The 23,926-nt window shown below is 39.6% G+C and overlaps 1 protein-coding gene across 2 annotated transcripts in view; it reads left to right on the forward strand.

Annotated features, from left to right (window-relative positions):
- The window catches only part of LOC132113522 (proton-coupled amino acid transporter 1-like), a 40,293-nt gene that overhangs the window by 8,472 nt on the left and 7,895 nt on the right, over nt 1-23,926 (forward strand). For both annotated transcript variants that reach the window (XM_059521319.1, XM_059521318.1), the window contains exon 11: nt 11,152-11,321. In XM_059521319.1, coding sequence (XP_059377302.1) covers nt 11,152-11,321 — 170 coding nt within the window. The remainder of the gene's footprint in view (nt 1-11,151; nt 11,322-23,926) is intronic.

Raw genomic sequence — 23,926 nt, forward strand, 5'->3', positions numbered from 1 at the left:
GTACCAAATCTGTTCACACCAAGTGAGACCTAGCCTTTCAACAACAACAAAAACTGTGGACTGAATTGCTGAATTGCAGAAGTGTGCGTCTTGTTTTGCTATTACAGTTTAGTGATAGATGTGTCACTCCAGAGACAAATGCTCTTTCAGAATCAGAAACAGAAAGAGCTTCAATACTAGGTACGTTTACACATACAGGGAATTATTTTTGGTCACAGAAGCTTCCACAGAACGAACAGAATGGCACTGACAAGATACAGATAATAAAAAGAATAGAAATGGGATGAGTAAATATGAAATAAGAATATACAGAAGAAAAAAAAGCACAATATGCAAAGTAGACAATAGATGGTATTTGTGGGTACAGGTGTGTTATGTGGAAATGCAAGGAAATATAAAAAGAGGTGTATAGATAGTGTTGTGTATTACACGTTTATTGCCAAGCTAAGTGTTCATGAGATGTATTTCCTGAGGGACGAAGCTGTTGTAATGCCTGTCCAATCTGGTGCTCAGTGCTCTGTAGCGCAGAACAGACAGCAGCAGTTCAGAGAGGAAGTGGCCTGGGTGTGAGGGCTCCAGGATGATTTTGTCAGCTCTTTTGCTCACTCTGGATGAGTGCAGTTCTTGGAGAGTGGGGAGGGTTGTGCCAGTGCTTGGCTCAGCAGTCTGGAGTCTCCGCTGGGGACTTTAAGGTCTGATTTGGTAGCTGACAGTTATAGAAGTGCAGAGGATGGATTCAATGACTGCAGAGTAGAACTGTTTAGATGACCAGCTGTGCAAAACCACATTCATATATGATCACGGTTTTGCGCAGCTTGTAGGTGAACAACGGCTCTGTGTAGTAAATGCTGCTCCATGTGAAAGCATGCATGTGATGGAGATTTACCGCTGATTACAGAGCTGCCTTTACTGACAAGATGCATGCAATTTATCATGCAGCCCTAGTTAGGGTTATTGCTATGTTTAGGGAAAAAAGGACTATACTGTCAAATAAAGAAAATGAGAACAAATTATTAAAATACAAGCAACAGCACAAACAAATACAATAGAGCAAAGATACAAATAAAATGAACAGTGCTTTTCTGTTTTGTTTTTTTTAGGTAGGTCTACCATTAGTTTTTAATTACAGAAATGTAGTAAAGTAATCAAAAGTTAAATAACAGTGAGTGTCAGCAGTGAGTGATTTCCTTGTCTTTTCTCGGTTTGACTAACATTAAAAACTTTTAAGTCAATGCATGGATCCAGTACACTGATACTGTACGTTCAGCTGTCTTCTAGGATACTCACCAAGACAGGCATGTTATCATTTTTGTGAATTTGTCTGCACAAGCACCAGACTCTGTATTTGCACATGTAACCCAGACTAATTCAGTATTATAAAATATATTTTTGTAAATGAATGGGTTCACAAAAACGTAAATAATTAAAGATTGGTGATGTCAACAAACCTTTTTCGTTGAATAAATTATGTGGGAAAAATAATTTGTAATATTTAGGGTTATTGGTTCAGCCAATCAGAATACTGTTGATGTGATCCGCCCACAGAGCAGATGCGCGAGACCGGAGAGTGGAGAAGTCTGAGAGAAATTCGTCTAGTTTAGTCATAAAGAAAATTGAGAAATAATTGAGTAAAACTATAAAAATAGTCTTTACATCTCTTCAGGATTGTTAAAAGAGGACGATATTGAGTGGATTCTGTAGTTGTTTTACTCCTGTGACGATCGATGGGTTAATTACATCGTCGTATTGCTGGAAAGTGAATATCTGGATGTGGTCAGGTTTTTTTTCTGAGTGGAGTTGATTCTCATGGATGGCGAGCCAACCTAATCGGATACTGGACGAAAAAAAGAAGAAAATTCATCTTAAAGGACCAAGAGAGTATCTTGATTTCATATTTTGTTTTTCCCTGCTCAAGGTAAAACTTTTCCTGCACAGAGACTGTTTTTTCCTTCTCCATACGGGACTGAGAACTGAGATATCTAATAGAAAAGACTGATATCAGTGATTGAGTATTTGGAAATTGAACCTATCGTCGACGTGAGCGTGATATTACAAAATTGTGGTTGAGTCTGAACAGGTTTTGTCAATTTGCTGTTGGGTACATTATTAATGTATTTCTAGTGTAAAACTGACAGTGATTTGTTCAGTGACTTATTCTATTTCTTTTCATTGAATTTAAGTGATTCACTTCTAATTGTTTATTTATTTTATTTTATTGTGTTTACTTTAAAAGGGGAAAGGCCTGTGTGTTCAAACAAACATTTATAAAAGTTATATACTTACCTTAACAGTGGTGTCCTGTCATCCCTCAGCAATAACTCTCCATCTCCGTAGTCGAACATAACAATCTTCTGATCTCCTAATTGGTTCATAAAGTGAAGTCCAAATTTATAAGTAATAACCCGTTACATAACATTGGCGAGCCAGCCAGGAGATGGCGATGTGTTGCTGAGGACAGGCAGCTGAAATTTAAACCCATTTTAGTGCTCAGACAAATCAACCAGTTCACTGTCAAAATGGATGTAATTGATCAAGAAGGTATCAAAATCCCAAATGCTGTAATAGTTAGTGGGGTAACTGGAACAACAGAGGATGACGAACTGATAAAACTTCTGCAAGAACATGGTTCTATTGATAGGTCAGTGAAAATTCAGGACCCTGAATCTGAGTTTTATCATGACTTAATTATTGAGTTTGACAGTGGCAGTGCTTTACAGTCGTTAGAGCCCACGCTGCCATTTACTTACCAGCTAACCAGTGATCCAAATGTCACTTACATAGTCAGATCATTATCTAGTGTTTACACCCGACAATTGGGGGGTAGTGCTACTAGATCTTACCTCAAAGGGTTAAAAGAAATTGCAAAACTCAGTGGGGCAAATTTTGAAGTGATGCTAAGTGAAATGCTGACAGAAATGAGTTCTGTGGTTCTCCCAGCAAGCACTACATCTGAAGCTGCTGACAAAGACCCGATTAGACTATCTGTTCAAGAACCGCTTGAAGGCAAAGCAACTCCATTCACCGCTCAGCCTTACAAAGGAGGAACCCAGCAGACCCAACCTGCTGCTTCTTACGTGGCTGACACCTCAGTTCTTACCTCTCCCACAATACTTAACCCACCTGAAGTCCAGAGGTTGGTTGTTGAACACGTGGTGAGGAATGGAGAAGCTATTACTCAGGTGCACGCGCCTATGCGACTCAGATTATTTTCTGGGAGAAAACCTAGACCTGCCAATGAAACGGATTATGACTCATGGCGTTCTAGTGTTGATCTTGTTCTGAAAGATCCTGCAATATCTGATCTTCATACGTCAAGAAAGATCCTGGACAGTCTTTTGTCTCCAGCTGCTGATGTTATTAAACACTTGAGCCCTGATTCTTCTCCAGCAGCTTACCTGCAGTTACTGGATTCTGCTTTCGGCACAGTAGAAGACGGTGACGAGCTCTTTGCTAGATTTATGAATACCTTGCAGGATGCAGGGGAGAGACCTTCAGCTTACCTGTCTAGGCTTCAGGCAGCCTTGGGTGTAACAATTAAGCGTGGTGGTGTTTCACCCAGTGAAGCAGACCGGCATCTCTTGAAGCAGTTCTGCCGGGGCTGCTGGGATGATGGCTTGATTACTGATCTGCGACTGGCACAAAAACGTGATGATCCTCCACCCTTTGCACAGTTGTTGTTGATGCTACGGACTGAGGAAGATAAACATGCTGCAAAAACCATGCGTATGAAACAACATCTAGGTGGTACTAAGCAGCGCGCACTGATGCATACCCAAAGAACCTGGGTGTCTGATGAAACTGACCCAACTTCATCCACCAATGTGCTGTCGTTGGCTACAGAAGCTAAAGAGCTAAGAAAACAGATAGCGACTCTCCAGAGCCAACTAGCAAAACTTACCTCTAAAGCTGATGCCCCAAAGAAATCTTCATCGCAAGCAGTGGATCGGAAAACTTTTTCCACAGAGAAAAGATCAAGCAAACAGAGTGCTGTAGCCACAATGCCTGTGAATCATAAACAAACTGACAAACCCAGGCCGTGGTATTGCTTTAAATGTGGGGAGGATGGCCACATTGCCTCCTCCTGTGAGTCAGAGTCCAACCCAACCCTGGTGGCTGAAAAGCGGAAACTTTTGAGGGAGAAACAATCCCAGTGGGAAATTCAAAACAACATCACAAAAGGCACTTTAAACTAGAATCAGTTCCTGTTGTGGGACAACCAGGGACTGAAATATTGAACTGTCCCCTTCAAACCAAAGTCTCCACACAAAACCATTGCTCCAAGATGAACATTTCCAGATTGCCCAAGGGTTTGATTGGCGAAAAATGTATAGCACAAGTTACTATTTCAGGGCAGGAATGCAATTGTTTGATAGACACTGGCTCACAAGTTACCACTATTCCTTTGTCTTTTTATGAGCAATGTCTTTCAGAATATCCTATCAATTCCCTCTCTGATTTGTTGGAGGTTGAAGGTGCGAATGGTCTTTCTGTACCCTACATTGGGTACATAGAATTGATTGTGACCTTCCCGGCAGACTTCATTGGTACAAGTGTTGATGTACCCACCGTTGCTTTGGTGGTTCCAGATCCAAAGTCCCACACCATGCCTTTAGTCCTGATTGGGACAAATACTTTGGACACCCTTTATGAGGAACACTTGAAAGTGAGTTCTACCACATTCCAACCTTCATTGTTTGGCTACAGGTCTGTTCTGAATACCCTCAGATTGCGGCATGAATATGGCACAACTGGTGTTCTCGGTCATGTTGGGTTGAGGGGTAGGGTGCCTGAAGTCATGGCTGCTGGCCAAACTGTCATTTTAGAAGGGATTGCCCATGTGAGTGGAGTTTCAACTGATAAGTGGGTTGTAGTGGAACACCCCTCCATATCTTCCCTACCTGGAGGAGTTGTTGTAAAAAACTGCTTACTTACCCTTCCTTCTAAGAAATCCTGCCATCTTCCTGTAGTTCTTACAAATGAAACCGATCATGACATCACTATCCCGCAGAGGTGTGTTATTGCAGAAATCCATGCGTTGGAGTCGGTACTTTCTTCTGACAGTGCTGTGTCTAAGTTAGCTTCTCAAAGTAATGAGCACACGGCGGTCAAAGAGGAAATGTTCACTTTGAATTTTGGTGATTCTCCACTATCACAGGAGTGGAAGGACCGAATCACCAAAAAGCTATGTGAGATGCCAGAAGTCTTTGCTCAACACAATCTGGACTTTGGACATACACAGAAAGTGAAACATTCCATCAAATTACATGATGAGACCCCGTTTAAACATCGCGCTAGACCAATCCATCCACGAGACCTTGGAGCAGTAAGAAAACACCTTCAGGAGCTTTTGTCAAGCGGAGTCATACGTGAGTCGGAATCCCCTTTCTCATCGCCAATAGTGGTGGTCAGGAAGAAAAATGGCGATGTACGACTCTGTATAGATTATCGGAAGTTAAATCTTCAAACAGTCAAGGACGCTTATGCCTTACCGAACCTTGAAGAAACATTTTCAGCTTTAAATGGTTCGAAGTGGTTTACTGTTTTAGACTTGAAATCTGGGTATTACCAGATTGAAGTTGCAGAAGTGGACAAGCCCAAAACTGCTTTTGTGTGTCCGTTGGGGTTTTGGGAATTTAATCGGATGCCACAGGGGGTAACCAATGCACCAAGCACTTTCCAAAGGCTGATGGAAAAGTGTATGGGAGACATCAATCTAAAAGAAGTGCTTGTGTTTTTGGATGACTTGATTGTGTTCTCCAAAACCCTAGAGGAACAAGAGAGGCGGCTGCTGCAAGTCTTAGCTCGCCTGAAGGAATACGGGCTCAAACTTTCGCCAGAGAAGTGCCGTTTTTTCCAGACTTCTGTCAGATACTTAGGGCATGTGGTATCCGAGCGTGGGGTGGAAACGGATCCTGAAAAGATTGAGGCTATAAAAACCTGGCCATGTCCAAGAAACCTTAAGGAGTTAAGGTCGTTTCTTGGTTTTTCAGGCTACTATCGTAGGTTTATTAAAGCCTACTCACAAATAGTAAAACCCCTGAATGACCTGACTTCTGGTTATCCACCACTGAGGAAAAGTTGTAAGAAGGCTGATAAAGAACGTCAGTATTACGATCCCAAAGAGCCTTTTGGTGGTCGTTGGACGACTGCTTGCCAAGAAGCATTCAAGACCCTCATTGAAAAGCTTTCCACCGCTCCTGTCTTGGGTTTTGCGGACCCCAAACTTCCTTATGTTGTTCATACAGATGCCAGCACCACAGGACTGGGGGCTGCACTGTACCAAGAGCAGGATGGGAAACAACGTGTGATTTCATTTGCCAGCAGAGGTTTATCGCGAAGCGAGTCCCGTTACCCAGCTCATAAACTTGAGTTTCTTGCCCTTAAATGGGCTGTAACGGAGAAGTTTCATGACTATCTTTATGGCAGCACATTTACTGCCGTAACAGATAGTAACCCATTGACTTATCTTCTGACAACCGCTAAGCTTGATGCTACTAGCTACCGGTGGCTCGCTGCACTTTCCACATTCTCATTTAAGCTGCAGTACCGGGCTGGTAAACAAAACATTGATGCAGACAGCTTGTCAAGGCGACCACACAAAGAGCAGTCAGAGGATCAATTGTCGTCAAAAGAGTATGAGAGGATCCAGAAGTTTGTGCAGTACCATACAACGGGTGCTGAAACCTTACAGAGTACTGATAATGATGCAATCAGAGCCATCTGCGATAAACATTTTATCCAACAGGCTGATGATTCTGGTGTTACCTTGGTTGAGTCCCTTGCGTTTCATCCTGAAGCAGTGCCTGAGTGTTTTGAGCAAGAAAATAACTTAAGTGGGTTACCTGCTTTACCTGATTTGACGAAGGGAGAATTAATAGAAAAGCAGAGATCTGATCCAATCATTCATGAGGTGATAATGTGTCTGGAATCAGGTGAAAAACCTCCACCTGCATTAAGGAAGGAATATCCAGATTTTCCCTTTTACTTACGAGAATGGGACCGTCTTGAGTTGATGGACGGAGTTCTGTATAGGCGGCGACGAGATGGGGACTCTGTCAGTCATCAATTGGTTTTGCCAGAAGATCTCAGAAGTTTTGCTATGAGCAGTTTGCATGATCAAATGGGTCATATGGGAATGGAAAGGACGCTGGATCTGGTCCGCTCCAGATTCTATTAGCCAAGGATGGGAGCTGAAGTAGAGCAAAAAGTTAAGACCTGCAATCGTTGTGTCCGCAGGAAAACTTTGCCACAAAAAAGTGCACCTTTGGTAAACATCCAAGCCACAAGACCCTTACAGCTTGTCTGTATGGATTTTCTTTCTCTTGAACCAGACAAGAGCAACACTCGTGATATCTTGGTGATTACTGATTTTTTTACCAAGTATGCTGTGGCTGTACCAACACCAAATCAAAGAGCAAGAACCGTTGCAAAGTGCCTATGGGATCAATTCATTGTGCATTACGGTTTCCCTGAGAGGTTACATAGTGACCAAGGACGAGACTTTGAGTCACATACCATCAAGGAACTTTGTGCAATTGCTGGGATCCAAAAAATCAGAACAACACCATATCATCCTAGGGGGAATCCTGTGGAACGATTTAACCGGACTTTGTTAAACATGCTCGGAACATTGGAAGAAAAGGATAAAAGCCATTGGAAGGATTTTGTTAAACCTTTGGTCCATGCATATAATTGCACCAAGCATGAAGCCACAGGATTTTCCCCGTATGAACTGATGTTTGGCCGTCAACCTCGGTTGCCACTTGATATTGCTTTGGGATTACCTGGTAAAGACAGTTCACAAGTATCTCATTCACAGTATGTTCAACATCTTAAGTCTCACTTAAAAGAGAGTTATGAGGTTGCTTCACGAAATGCACAGAAAATTGCTGAAAAGAACAAAATTCGATTTGACAAAAATGTGACCAATTCTTCTTTGGAAGTTGGAGATCGTGTGTTAGTCAGGAATGTCCGTATCCGCGGGAAGCACAAGTTAGCAGACAGATGGGAATCTGAAGTCTACGTCGTTGTGAAACGCGTTTCTGACTTACCAGTTTACACGGTTCGTCCAGAGACAAAGGATGGTCCGCTTCGCACTCTTCATAGAGATCTTTTGCTTCCTTGCGGGTTCCTACCTGTTTCTGAAACCTTAGAACCAGCTGTGAGTAAACCTACCACAAGGCGCAGGACTCGGCTGAATCCTGATTCACAAGGCCCTGATGGTCTGGATTCTGCTCTCGAGACAGATGATGAAATTCCTGATCCTGTACAAAGTATATATCCAGTCAATGAAACAAGGTTTACTACTGTTCATAAAGTTCTTAAGCCGAACAATCTGAAGGAAGATTCTCCTAATCTTGAGGTTGTCCATTCATCCTCAGCAGATGATGCAGCTATGAAGGTTCAGAGTAGTGACTCACCTGTAGATGTTCAAGAGCAAGCTTCACCTACTGGAGCTGTAGGGGAACACTTACCTGTTGAAGTTCCAGTGGAATACTTACCTGATGTTGCGGAATATGTAGAGGCAAGTCATTTACCTGATGTAACACCAGTTAATGACCAAGTAAATGCTGAAGATGAATGTAGTGGACACAACCAGAGTTCCGATGTGGAGAAAAATGAGCATTCAGGAGACTTACCCAGACGATCGGTTCGACGAAGAGAGAGGCCTAAAATACTTACCTATCCACAGCTTGGAAACCCCTTGATACATGTAGTGCAGTCCTTGTTTCAAGGGTTAAACACTGCTTTCGCTAATGCATTGAGCGGCACTGAAAGTCTGAATAGTTTAGCTGAGATATCCTCAATACAGGATGTATAAAATGTGAGTCACTCTTTATTGTGTCACGGGACGTGCACAGTTAGGAGGGGAGGATGTAACCCAGACTAATTCAGTATTATAAAATATATTTTTGTAAATGAATGGGTTCACAAAAACGTAAATAATTAAAGATTGGTGATGTCAACAAACCTTTTTCGTTGAATAAATTATGTGGGAAAAATAATTTGTAATATTTAGGGTTATTGGTTCAGCCAATCAGAATACTGTTGATGTGATCCGCCCACAGAGCAGATGCGCGAGACCGGAGAGTGGAGAAGTCTGAGAGAAATTCGTCTAGTTTAGTCATAAAGAAAATTGAGAAATAATTGAGTAAAACTATAAAAATAGTCTTTACATCTCTTCAGGATTGTTAAAAGAGGACGATATTGAGTGGATTCTGTAGTTGTTTTACTCCTGTGACGATCGATGGGTTAATTACATCGTCGTATTGCTGGAAAGTGAATATCTGGATGTGGTCAGGTTTTTTTTCTGAGTGGAGTTGATTCTCATGGATGGCGAGCCAACCTAATCGGATACTGGACGAAAAAAAGAAGAAAATTCATCTTAAAGGACCAAGAGAGTATCTTGATTTCATATTTTGTTTTTCCCTGCTCAAGGTAAAACTTTTCCTGCACAGAGACTGTTTTTTCCTTCTCCATACGGGACTGAGAACTGAGATATCTAATAGAAAAGACTGATATCAGTGATTGAGTATTTGGAAATTGAACCTATCGTCGACGTGAGCGTGATATTACAAAATTGTGGTTGAGTCTGAACAGGTTTTGTCAATTTGCTGTTGGGTACATTATTAATGTATTTCTAGTGTAAAACTGACAGTGATTTGTTCAGTGACTTATTCTATTTCTTTTCATTGAATTTAAGTGATTCACTTCTAATTGTTTATTTATTTTATTTTATTGTGTTTACTTTAAAAGGGGAAAGGCCTGTGTGTTCAAACAAACATTTATAAAAGTTATATACTTACCTTAACAGTGGTGTCCTGTCATCCCTCAGCAATAACTCTCCATCTCCGTAGTCGAACATAACAATCTTCTGATCTCCTAATTGGTTCATAAAGTGAAGTCCAAATTTATAAGTAATAACCCGTTACACACACTTTCTGAGATCTGCGATGAGCGCACACACAAATCTTCTCACTGTACGTGCAAGTTCTCATTGGCATCTTCTGGCTCTTGATTATTTAATCTGGCCAGGCTTACTGAGTTTAAACACAGATCTCACCCATGCACACATGATATCAACACTCGGGTGATGATGGCATAACTGACTGGTCATATTCCAGCATGCAGCACTTGCATTGAACAAAGTAGACAATGAGTGACTGGTTTGTCCATGTGTTTTTTTTTGTAAACATTGTTGTGATGTATTGGGAAGCCAGAATGCGTATCCATCGACAGAGACATCTATTAACCAAACTCTGTCTGTTTTGTGTGTTTTTATGTTTAAGAAGCCATATTACAGATGCATTGTCAGATTTTAAGGTGCTGTATGTATGATTGACACTGAGTGGTTGAAGTAGGTATTGCAGACCAAAAATACTAATTTTGGAGAAAGTTTTTTTCACACGGCCCCTCCTCCTCAGACTTGACGCACACACAGGTTGCCAGATTGATGCTCTGACCCCTTTAATTTGCCAGTTTCCAGGACTGAAGTGAATGGAGGGTAATGGGAGGGAGAGGAGGGTTGCTGGACGTGTTAATCGATCCATGGAGAGAAGGTCAGAATGGGTGTGAGGTGTGAGACAGGGTTTTTCAAATCTGCAATAAAACTAATTCAAATCATCGGCCAGTTGGTGTCTTGTGCTTTGCAATTCGGTCCTTTCCACTCTGATGCAGGGTCATTGGCAGTAAACAGGTTTTCCAGCTTTTTGGAGTAGCACCTCTTAGCGACTCTGATCTCCTATGTCAGTGTGTTTTTGGCCTTTTTATACATTTTTCTGACCCTACTCCTTTAGGCATCCTGCTCAGTTTTGCTGTGTTCCATAGTTTGTCATTGTTGTATGTTAAATAAGTCCTGGTAGGAATATAGATATCCTCACAGAAACAGATCTGTTCTGTGCTCTCGTCCATATGATATGGCAGCAGCTTCAAAAACACTCCAGTCGGTGCCACTATGTTAATGTTAATGCTGTGTTACCAAGAGGTAATTGGACTTACTTTTTGCATTCAAATTAGACCATTCTCCCTTTTTATAACGGACTTTAAAATGTTATGACCAGTCTTAAAGAATAGAAATTAGACGACTAACTTTTTAAGACTAGTCTAAGTGGTTTATATTCAGTGATTGTGTGTTGTCTGTCTGTTCTGTAGGTTATATCAGAGCGTGAAGCTGCTTTACTCTTTTGGGATCTACATCACGTATGCGCTGCAGTTCTACGTGTCAGCAGAGATCCTGATCCCTCCGGCGGTGGCACGCTGCGGTCCCAGATGGGCGTTGATGGTGGACCTCAGCATCCGCGTGGCTCTCGTAGGCCTCACATGTAAGTCATACTGCAACAAAACACCTGAAAACAACCCAAAACCTCTTCACTTTAGTCTTTCAGCTAAAACCATCAGCCGTTTAGTCGCTTGCGTCAAAAGTCAGGAGTGTTTTCAATGGCTCATTTACTTCTGCACGCATTCATGCGCGTGTCGAATTGTGGCTCAAGGTTGTTCAGCCACTTTACAGAGCATTTGTCATTGTTATAAGTCTATTTTTACCTTTTGTCACTCTTTCTGAAATAAGCCGGACCTTGAACACAACAGCGAATGTTTTCCGCATGTGACTCAGCCGTGCAATAGATGTTCAGACGGGGTGTTGGAAATGAGGTTTGTGCTTTGATTGCATGATGTAGGTGGGTCTCACAAGGGGTGGTTGGCTAGTGAACCTGAATGTGTCCCTCTTTATCTGTAAATGAAAGAAATCATACCTTCTCCCACTTACATCGGCAGCCTATTAATCTTAATATATTTAACTTAATCTCAGGTGTCACATGACGATCATACATGTAGATTACATATTAATGCACGTTCCTGCCAGGTTTCATTTTTATTATTTATCATTTACCCAATATTTTTTTACACCACTTTTCTGTCTTACTGTTTTGAGAAAAACTTCTGTCAAGAACATATAATAATATATTCCTTTAGATGGAAGAATACATTCATATATGATTCTCATACTCACCAAGGCTGCATTTGTTTGATTTAAATTAAAGTAAAAACAGGAATACTGTGGCAATTTAAAACAAGTCTTCTATTTTTAGTTTGAAAATATAATTTATTACTGTCAAGGCTAAGCTGAATTATATAGAATATAAAAATAAAAAAAAGCTCTTTATGTATCTTTATGTATATCTCACAAATTTGACTTATTTTTTTTTGTCAAAATTCTGAGAAAATTTCAGATTTGCAACAACAACTAATTTTTTTATTTTTTATTTTTTTATCAGTGGCAAAAACATGCTTCCATAGAATTACTCTGGTCTTTAACATCACGGTTATCATGGTAAAACCCAAACTTTTGAACAAAAGTGCAGTTTATATATATTTGTATTATTTTGTTCGAATAAACATGAAACATGTTCTTGACAGTTTTCGGGAAATTTGCTTTGTATCTATTATCTGACCATGTGTAACATGTCTGATGTTCTTATTTGGCTTTTTGACAGTTTATTTTTGACAGTTTAAATCCTGAATGTTTTTTTCATACATGACCCAGTGTGAACACGTGTGATTATCATATTAGTGGATATTACTAAAGGACAAAAACAAAAAAACAGCTTGAGGGTGAGTAAATGATGACCAAATTTCCATTTTTGGATAAGTTTGTGTGCAGCTCTATTTTCGTATCATTATCATATTGACTGTGGGTTGGTCAGCTTTCTGAATATTAATCACACTGATTCACACGGGATGCGAGTCTCTGAGGTGAAGATGCCATCAAAGCCCCTTCACAGTTCATCACGCTTTACATCGGGCAGTTACAAATGGGCATGTTCAGGAGTACCTCATCAAAGCTTGTGCCGACCGCAATCTGTTGTCATTTCCTCAGAATGATACTTTGACAGAGTGTTGGACGCTCCACTAACCATTTAGTTCAGACGGTCTTCAGCTAGCCATTCATCATGCCCTCCATTTGAATGTCACTGACTTCAGGTCAAAACTGTGGAGCCAAAAATACAGCTAAGTTGACAGACCTTTCTGTCACAGATGACAAAGTCAGATTTTTTGTTGTTGTGTCTTGTTTTTAAAACATGTTATAGATACTTGAAAAGCAAAACTGCGTACAATTGGTATTTTTTTATAGTAACATTTTAATTGTGATTTTGTTTTTAAAAACTAATTATTAAAAAATGAAACTTAGATTCTTAATTTAGAATTAAACTAATATTTTATTCAGCAATGATGCATTCAGTGAACCAAAAGTGAAATTTCTAATCTTGCGAAAGATTAATCTAAGGATCCTAAAAAATGTATCACAGTTTCCAGAAAAATAACTGTTTCAACACTGATAATAATCAGAAAGGTTTCTTGAGCAGCAAATCAGCATGTTAGAATGATTTCTGAAGATCATGTGACACTGAAGACTGGAGGAATGATGCTGAAAATACAGCTTTGATCTCAGGAATAAATTACATTTAAAAATAAATTGGATTAGAAAACAGTAATTTTTATTATTTCATAATATTGCTGTTTTAAATGCATTTTTTGATCCAATAAATAAAAATTTGGTGAGTTGTTAAAAATCTTGCAGACCCCAAACTTTTAAATTGTAGTGTACATTAAAAAGGAGTTTTTACTTTCTCATTAAATCACTGGACATATTTAAAATATTCCATATGAAACATAAATACGACATGGATTATTATTATTTTTTTCTAGAATTAAATTCGATTTAAAAAAGGTTTTTGCCTTTTTTTATCATGAATGCTATGTTTTTAATGGGTCATTGAGACATAAATGCAACAGCATTTCTTGAGGTTTATGCCTAAAACAAGAACAATCTTTTCCCCCAATTATTGGGGGAAAAACAACAAACTTAATTCAAGATATAGACATCTACACAGTTATTAATATGCAAATTTTTACTTGCTTTAAGGATGTGTAGATAATTTTACTAGAAAGCTGGATAAAAATCCTCAAAATATGTATTTGTGTGTGCGTAATATGTGCTATATCTTAAACTTTCTTATTGCAACAACCTCTCGATACCTAAGCGTTTGGGTTTTCCAACTTTTGTCCCGGTTTACAGCTTCGCTGGAAGTTTTCAGTCCATTGGATGATCTCAGTGTAAGCATAGAATAAAGTACAGCGTTCTTCTGTCTGCTCAGCAATTTGCATCAATATCCATTCTGTAGCAAGTCAGTTCCTTTTTTTTTTAATTCTGAATCCAAAATCAAACACTAGAGGCTCTCTGCATTGGCTCATTGAGGGCAGACAGGATGTAGTTGACAGTGCCTTTATCTTGGAGATGAAGAGAGACCAAGAGTGTATAGCATGTGACATCTGATTCAAAGATCTCCAGAGAGTAGCTAGAGGGCTTCATCTAGTGCGCAGAGCTGATGCTCCTCTTTCTCCTCGTATGATCACAAGTGTATGTAGAATCCATCAAAGGCCAGCAGTGGCTGGGCTGTGCTGATAGTGCGGATGCAATAAGCATGTGTCGCAGAGAATAACGTCAGAAGATAAGAACACCGTGTTTGGCAGGAGGACTGATCCTTTGTGCTTCAAGGGCTTCACTGCTGACTGACATATAGCTGGCATACAGAATTAGTAGAGCTGCTCGCGCAAAAGAGTGGTGTCACTTCAAAAGTAGTGATTGGTTCCAGAACATACACATATATACATGCCAGAAACACGTATACATACAAAATCCAAGTCAGTTGATTTTGGGGTTAGTTGTTCCAATGGAAAGTTGTCACAAGGACTATATTTAAAGGTTGGCACATGTTTTAAAGGAATAGTTCACCCAAAAATGAAAATTTGCTCCATCCGAGATGTAGATTAGTTTGTTTCTTCATCAGAATTAAAGAAATGTAGCATTACATGACTTGTTCATAAATGGATGCTCTGCAGTGAATGGGTGCCGTCAGAATGAAAGTCCAAACAGCTGATAAAAACATCACAATAATCCACACGACTTCTGTCTATGAGTAAAGAGCTCGTCACACTTCTGTGTATGTTTCGCAAAAGTAAGTCATACAGGCTTGGGACGACATGAAAGTGAGTAATTTCTCACAGAAGTTTAACTTTTTTTGGGTGAACTATTCTTTTAACAACACAAAAGATGAGAGATTCTTCAGCGTTGTGGGAAACTGTCCTGGTTTGTTCAGTTCAAACGCTGCAGAAATGGGACGAATTGCTCATTGCTTCTAATCAAGCAGTTTAAAGATTTAAATGCCTTAAAGGGATATGCAGAGTGTAAAATCCCAATTCACTTTAAAAATCATCTGACACACACTGATTAAGTTTATTTTGCATTTATTTTCCTCTCTGTGCTTAGTTTTGGTGTACAGAAAAATGAAAACGGATTAAAGACTTATTTGCCATTTCTCAGGCTCTCATGTTGTGATTTGATCAAACCAGACTTCAAAGGAACAAACACCAGCTTGCCAATACATAAATGCTTTGCAAATACTGCTTTCCTCTTTTCTCCTAATTCCTCTTTTAGGCTCTATCATTCTTTACAATTTGATGCAATTGACATGCAGATTCAAAGGAAAAGTGTGTTTTCCATTTCAGTGAGAGTAAGTGACACCAAGACTGATACTCTGAGACAATAGCTAAATGAAGTCTTCACCACTTTCACCAGAACGAAAACAGTTGCTGAAACATGGATGTTAAGGGCAGCCAAGAGCATTTATATTGTCTGTTCATCCCTCTCAAAGCTGAATAGGTCGATTCTGGCTATGTGTATTTCAGTTGGGACTGATGTTAGAGGTCAACCGACTGATCGGCCGGCCGATTAATCTTCAGATTTTTGTAATTAATTGGCACCGGCCAATTAATTACACCCCTTATACTTTGTTGAATAAAATGAACACTTCGCGTTTCAACATTAAAATGCAGCGTGGGTGTTTTATAGTGATAAACCCATATGAGTCGACCTCTAAACTGATGTACTCTTTTCAAAGGCTTATTGTCATGTCATGAGCGATTCTCTTTAAGAGCTAATTAAACTCCTAGGGCTTGTGTTTTTGTATTGAAACATTTTTGATGTGGAAGTGACTTTATTTCTATCTTTCAATGTTAAATTTTTTTGCAATTGCATTCTGTTTTGACGTTTTTAAATGGCAAAGGCTATATTATAGGTTATTTTATATACACTCTTTCCATAAAAGGGAAATTTGTGAAGAAAAGTTGAAGAATCCTTTTTATTAATAGTTTTACAATTATTTGATTATATTTTAATTGTTAACGTAGCGATGAATTTCAAACTATTTCATTACTATGGTTTGAGTGGTGCCATACTTGCAGTTTGCATTTGCATTTTTTTAAAAGGGATAGTTCACTCAAAAATGAAACTTCTGTCATCATTTACTCACCCTCATGTTGTTCCAAACCTGTATGAAATTCTTCTGTTGAACTCAAAAATGTTGGTAACCAAACAGTAGCCATTGAGTTTATAGTATGGAAAAAAAATACTATGGAAGTCAATGGCTACCATCAATGGTTTGGTTACACACTTTCTTCAAATTATCTTGTTATATGTTCAACAAAAGAAAATCAGTCATACAGATTTGGAACAACATGAGGTTGTTTTTTTATTATCGTTGTTGTTCATTAGCTGGGACAAAATCGTTCTGTAAGTGTTTCCAAAAATATTGTTCCTGTGTGTCTTTTTTTGGTCATAGAATTAGAACAATTAAACTAGAACGATAACAACTTATTGTATTTGGCATGAACTGCTCTTTTCTAATACCTGTTTAACTACCTGAAGTCTTTTTTCTTTAATGTCATCATCTTTCAGGAAGTGACATCATTTACAGTTGGAAAGCCAGAGCACAAACTTCATACTCTCAATCAAACATTCAATCCTGTTTAATAAAGAAACAAATATCCATATAATATAATTTCAGTAGGTGATATAATTCCCTCATGTAATTAATTTGTAATATTGTAAAATATTCATTTTTTTAAGCATTTGTTTTATTTATTTTTTTTTTGAAAGTGAAGTGACATACGGCCAATTATGGTGACCCATACTCAGAATTCGTGCTCTGCTTTTAACCCATCCAAAGTGCACACACACAGAGCAGTGATAACACACACACTGTGAACACACACCCGGAGCAGTGGGCAGCCATTTCTATGCTGCGGCACCCGGGGAGCAGTTGGGGGTTCGATGCCTTGCTCAAGGGCACCTCAGTCGTGGTATTGAAGGTGGAGAGAGAACTGTACATGCACTCCCCCCACCCACAATTCCTGCCGGCCGGAGACTCGAACTCACAACCCTTTGATCCTCTCCTCATATGGCCTCTTTCTGAAAGATTGAAACTGTCAATCAACTTGTTCACCTTAGGAACTAATGAGAGCTTCTCAAGGACTTTTGAAGTTGAGGCTGCGCTGTAATTGGTGTCAGTAGGGACTGTATAGTTGTATCTCTCCAGATGAGTGAGCTTATAGATCTGCACATCCCTCCACACTCCTCCATCACCCCAGCTGTATAAAGTACTTAGATGAACACCATAGGCCAAGGAAATGCACAGCAGGAGATAAAAAAGCAGCACTCTGTTCGTCACGTCACCACTTAGAAGTCAGTCCAGTTTAAAACTATCAGACTGAGGCAACAAGAATATGTTGAGAAAATTTGATTAATCTAGCATTTGGCCTGAGGATGTTAACGATGTTAAAGTCCCTAGTTTACCTCGTCATTTGGCTCATGATCAGTGACCTAGTTGTGTAAAGTGTTCATTCTGTTTGCTTTAAGATTAAGGTCTTATGAAAGTTGTTGTCCTGTTCATCCGTTGTGAGCCTTATTAATGTTTTTCCTTTATTGAGGTTGAAGAAAAGAGCACAGTGTGTAGACATTAGATCATGCAACCAAGCTATTATGAATGGTACAAAACAATGTTACATGGTCTTCTGTCAACATCCTCACTGAAACAACTAGCATTAAAAACACACATAGCAGACTTAAAGTTGCCCTATTAAGCCCCTTTTTACAAATGTAAAATAACTCTCTGATGTCCCCAGAGTGTGTATGTAAAGTTTTAGCGCAAAATAGCCCATAAATTTTAATAGCTTGTTGAAATTGCCACTTTTAAGGTATTTTGTTTTTGTGTTTGTCTCTTTAAATGCAAATGAGCTGGTGCTCCCGCCTCCCTTTTCAGAAGAGGGTGGAGCTTCAAGAGCTCATGCTCGCAGGCATACCACCGGAGTTACGGTTTAACTGGTGGACTTCAGATTTGTCTCCAAATACAATCTTAAACTACCACATTCCTATTTACGATCATTCTGGTAGCTCGTGAAGGCATCATCAATGAAAAAAGGCAGAGAAAATGGTAGCATTAGCAACATTAGGCTTACAGAGAGACAAGAAGCTCTTTTGGGAAACAAAATATTACGCGTGATGCATACTTTGTCTCGACGTTTGCGCACGAAATGTTGGTATCAGTCTCTCTTTCAGAAGCAACCTTTGCACAACTCCAGCAACCTTTGCACAACTGACCCTCATTTGTGAGGCAGTATTAACATATTACATAGAAGACTTTTCATATTTTTTCCGGGACAAAAATAAAATTTAACCACCTTGTCTTTATCGGTCTATGATGACTCCTATGTCCGTTGGTGCATCCCGAAACACAGCACTGATAATGCCTCTTTGGTGCTGACATTATATTTACAGCAGCTACCGCAAGTACACAGTAATGGCGGACCGCTGCTTCTCACACAGGGCGGGATCTATGTTAATAGGGCAGAGAGCATCAGAAATGGGTGGGACTTTCCCGAGAATGACATCATAATAAGGAGAAATCTGGAACCGCTTGTTTGGAGAGATTGTTTATGATTTATTGGGATTATAAAAAATGAGTGGGTGAATTTTTACCATTATAGGCTGGTTCTTTTCACACACTGCAGCCACACAACTGTGTTCAAACACTATATAAAAAAAGTGAAAGTGACAGTCAGCCAAGTATGGTGACCCATACTCAGAATTCGTGCTCTGCATTTAACCTATCCAAAGTGCACACACACAAACTTTGAACACACACACCGTGAACACACACCCGGAGCAGTGGGCAGCTATTTATGCTGCGGCGCCCGGGGAGCAGTTGGGGGTTCAGTGCCTTGCTCAAGGGCACCTAAGTCATGGTATTGCCAGCCCGAGATTCAAACCCACAACCCAGGAGTCAAACTCTCTAACCGCTAGGCCACAACTTCCCCCACTGTGATAAAAGTGATTTTTGCATTCTATGGCACCTTTAAAGTCGGCATGAAATGGAAGAAGCAAGTCTTTTTTTCTCTACTGTGACATATATCTGAGTGAAACAGTATTTGTAATGAGAGGGCAGTACTAGATTTCGTCCTTCGGGAATTGATTGGACCATAGGAAGTTGAGGCGTTGCTAACAAAATGAAGGGAAAACCTGAATGCCAGTCTGCAGTTACTTGTGAGGGGATTTCCAGTGGATTCACCAGTGACACCCTAGCGTGAAGAAGTGTTTTATTTATTGAGGAAGTTGATGAAGAGGACAATCAATGGCACAAAACATGCCGTGTGCAGTGTGCAAGAGAAAGACTGAATGAATGACTGATGGAGGACACACTCAGGTTAAGTCATATCATAAAAAAAAGAAAAAAAGTTTGCAATGTCCTAAGAGTAATGTTTCTACTTTTAAGGGTAGTGTACTCCCCCATGGCTTGCGTCTGCATTAGTCAATGCATTAAATTCTATAAAGTGAAGCATCAGCTTCCGTTTTTCCCCTAGCATTTAAGCCCTCACATCATGTCAAGGTTTGCTGAACTATGAGGCTCCACATGTGATATGCGGAAGAAAAAATTGATTGTAATTATTAATTTTATCCCTTGTTTTAGGTAAATTGTAACCATTTTGTACTAATCTGTTGCATCATTCTAATTTAGTTAATTCATGTGATGTGTGGGGCTTCGTACCAAAATGTTTTTTGTCGAAACAATGTAAATCAGTGGCCTCCAAAACCACTTACTTTTTATAGAAAAGCATTAAAACATTTCTCATAACTTTTTTAATGCGAAAGAATGCAAGTAAATGATGACACAATTTTCACTTTTGTGTGAACTATTCCTTTAAGGAGCCTATGATGCCCTTATGTCTAATTTTGTCTAGACAGAGCCAGGATTTAGAACAGAGCCACATTTAAAACATAACTTTATGTTGTCTAGCCTCTGCATTTATCTGATTAATATTAGCATGCGATTTGTCAAAACATGCATTTCACCGTTTGTTTAACTTTGCACTTTGTGTAAATCACCTGTATATTCCACTTTTTTGAGTATAAAGCATAAAGTGTCCTGTTTAAAAGCTGCAGAGATGCCAAAGGCAAAACAGAAGGCTAAATCCCAATAACTCTCTCTCATTAGGCTTGATATGTGATGTTAATAACCAAGATATTTAAGAGGTATTGTCCTGCAGCCAGTGTGCCAGTGAAATGGAACGTCAAAATAAGAGATGAATAATGAAAAATGGATCATGGACATGCATAGTTGAGCATCTATAACTGCAGACGAGACCATGTCTTGAGTGTTTGTGTTTGCTGCATAAAACTAGTGTGTGTGTGTGTGTGTGTGTGTGTATGTGTGTGTATGTGTGTGTGTATGTGTGTGTGTGTGTGTGTGTGTGTGTGTGTGTGTGTGTGTGTGTGTGTGCGTGTGCGTGTGCGTGTGTGTGTGTGTGTGTGTGTTGTTTTTATTGTAAAGCTATTGTTATGACATTGTCGGCGCGTAATTGGGGTGTCACATACAAAAAATAAGTTTCCTAAATGTCAAAAGAAAAAAAACAAAATCTGCTTGTGTATGACAGCAAGCATGCATATGCAACTTGTAAGATGTGACATTATCGTTCCTGTCTAGTCATTACAAACACTTGGTATGTATTAGGCAGGCACATACAAGTTAGGCTCTGTTCACACTTGCCGTCTTTTTTGAAGCTGCCAGCATCTGTTTTACATTATAATAATTTATGCATTATACATTTATAATTATAATCCTATGGAGTAAACTGTGTTTTCAAAAAAGTCCCGAGTGCTTTTTTAAATGCCAGGGACCGCATTTTGCATTCAAACAGCATTGTTGGAGTATGGTTAGAGCTTAGGGTTCTGAGTTGTTTAATTCTGTTAGTGTCACAGTGTTGTGTCTTGCTTTGATTTATCGAGGTGAGCAAGCTGTCTCTCTTTCATTTGTGTAAGACTTTGCAAAGAATCCCCTCTGCGTGAATCATGTTTGGATGAATCAAGTACAGAAAGTTCCTCTGTTTGCTTTGCTCCCCAATGGTTCAATTCGGAATTTCTCCTGAAGAAAGCCGTAGGAATGAAGTGGGCGTGTCACAAATTAACAATCAAACCATTTGTGCTTCCCATAAATCATCCATTCTCACAGTGGAGTGCCTGTTCAAAATCAACTTCACAGAAGAGCACATCAAAGCTCGGAAATGACGAGAGCAGGATTACTGTGTTTCCAAGGGTTTTGAGCGTGCCCGGGTGCACTCTTAATGGAAAGTGGAATGGACAGTGCGTGAGCCCCCTCTGGCCCTGTGCTTTTTCCGGGAGTGCAGTGCTACCATTGACAGCATGCTGACACATGAGCACCAGGGCATTCTGACTGCGCCGTATTCCTCTACTTTACCTCAGGAGCTGCTGAAATTGACCTCCAGCAGCTCCAGGGAGGCTCCAAACATGCTTCCTTCGGTCCTGCTGAAACAAAAGGAGGCACCTGAACCATGCGACTCCAAAGGTCTCTGAAAATGGCATCCAGTAAAGAGTGAAGGTCTTCAGAACTACTTATATGAACTCGCGTGATACTGTGCTCGATCTGACCTTTAATCATTTAGAGACCCACTTACCGTTCCTTACATCTGACCTTTTAATGTATATATTTGTACTTAACATTTTTCCCCTGGTAGGTGAGGGATAATGTACAGTCAGATTTTAGGTTATTATGCTCATGTTGCATTCTCAGATGAGTGTTAAAACAACCTTAACTCATGTGGAGCAACATTTACTGTGAACTGAGGAGCTGCAAACACAAGCCTAATGTTTAAAAACACAGTCCTACGCTTAACTCTGGATGATTTTTAGATTTTTACTTTGTGTTCTTTGAGGTTCATTTATAATGATTATAATTTTGTCTTTTTGCTAAAAACAACAAATATTATATATTAGGATTATATTAGGAAAATTTTATAATCCTCATTCTGGCCCTTTTTAAGGGGCGCATCATAACAGCTGATTAACAGTGTTCTTAGTTGACTAATCAAAGATGAAGCTGATGAAGCTAATGATGCTGACTCAACACAGTGGACGTGCCTTCAGAGAGAAATGCACCTTTCATACGGATTACAGAATCAGAGAGTAATCTATTTGTTTTCGATTAGAATTTGTTCATTTTAAAGTAGAAATGTCAAGCTTTAAAGTGACGTGACATTCAGCCAAGTATGGTGACCCATACTCAGAATTTGTGCTCTGCATTTAACCCATCCGAAGTGCACACACACAGAGCAGTGAACACACACACACACACACTGTGAGCACACACCCGGAGCAGTGGGCAGCCATTTATGCTGCGGCGCCCGGGGAGCAGTTGGGGGTTCGGTGCCTTGCTCAAGGGCACCTAAGTCGTGGTATTGAAGGTGGAGAGAGAACTGTACATGCACTCCCCCCACCCACAATTCCTGCCGGCCCGGGACTCGAACTCACAACCTTTCGATTGGGAGTCCGACTCTCTAACCATTAGGCCACGACTTCCCCCTAAATGTACATATATATTGTGAGGCCAGTAACCTACATGCTGAGTTTCGGTTCATTTTTGTGAGTTGCACTAGTTCACAGAGACTGAGACGGCAGAACGAACATGCTGTTTGTTTTCTTTATTTTACAAAAGCACAACGTCTATAACGTTGTTGTTATGAGTCTACACAAATGCAAGTAGACCCATGAAAGTTTCGAATGGTATAGTACTCTTATCTGCATGTGCAAAACAATTATGGCTTATTTTGTTTATACTTGTATAAGGAAAAATGCCAGTGATCGCGCCGACATGTCATGCAGTAGCACGCTAATAACATTCTGTACAAATACTTGGATGGTTAGCGTATCTAGTTTACATGTAAACTTGCTACTACTTACATGTTTCAATTATAAGTTAAATTTGAGGTTGACGAATGATAGGCGAATGTTTGGATTTCCTACCCGATATACTGTAATTACCTAAAGGAGCAGCAATTAACAGTCTGTCTGAATGTTTTTTTTCTGCGACCAACCAACGAATACAATTTTAGTAGACTAAGCCTCTTCTCGTCGACTGAGATTTAATCAACTATTAGGGGGGCAGCCCGGAGTATCAAACCTGTTGCATTTGCGTAAATGTTTCTAAAACATTATTCATATACAACCGTCCATCATTTACAGACAAAGCATTATGAAATTATTTACTTACACAACTGACTGCTTCATCTGTCAACAAAAGTTTCTTTGCAAACTCTCCGTTACACTTTGCCATACAAAAAAATCTGAATCAAATGATCAGAACAAACATATGATCCCCGACACTGACTAAACACATTCTAATTATACGATTTTTTTTTTCCAGCTGTTATGCATATACATATGCATTGATGAGATGGTACAAGCAGACCTGCCATTCCCTTCCTGGAGTATTTTTGGAGCTAAGATACAACTCATATTTTAATTTATAATGACATTATACTCTCAGCTTCATTATGTCTCCTCATTCTGACCATAGGTAGTTTCTTCTCTGTCATAAGAATTTTTCATGGCTAATATGACAGTGTTCATGACACTAACTTTCCTAGATGTTGTAATGAGGCGTTATGTGGTGTTCCCTCCCATCTTTGAAGGCTCTTTTATTCCGAACAGCATATTCCATGTGCTTCTCTGTCCCTCTGACAG

Source organism: Carassius carassius, chromosome 33 (assembly GCF_963082965.1).
Source record: "Carassius carassius chromosome 33, fCarCar2.1, whole genome shotgun sequence".
NCBI classification, from domain to species: domain Eukaryota; kingdom Metazoa; phylum Chordata; class Actinopteri; order Cypriniformes; family Cyprinidae; genus Carassius; species Carassius carassius.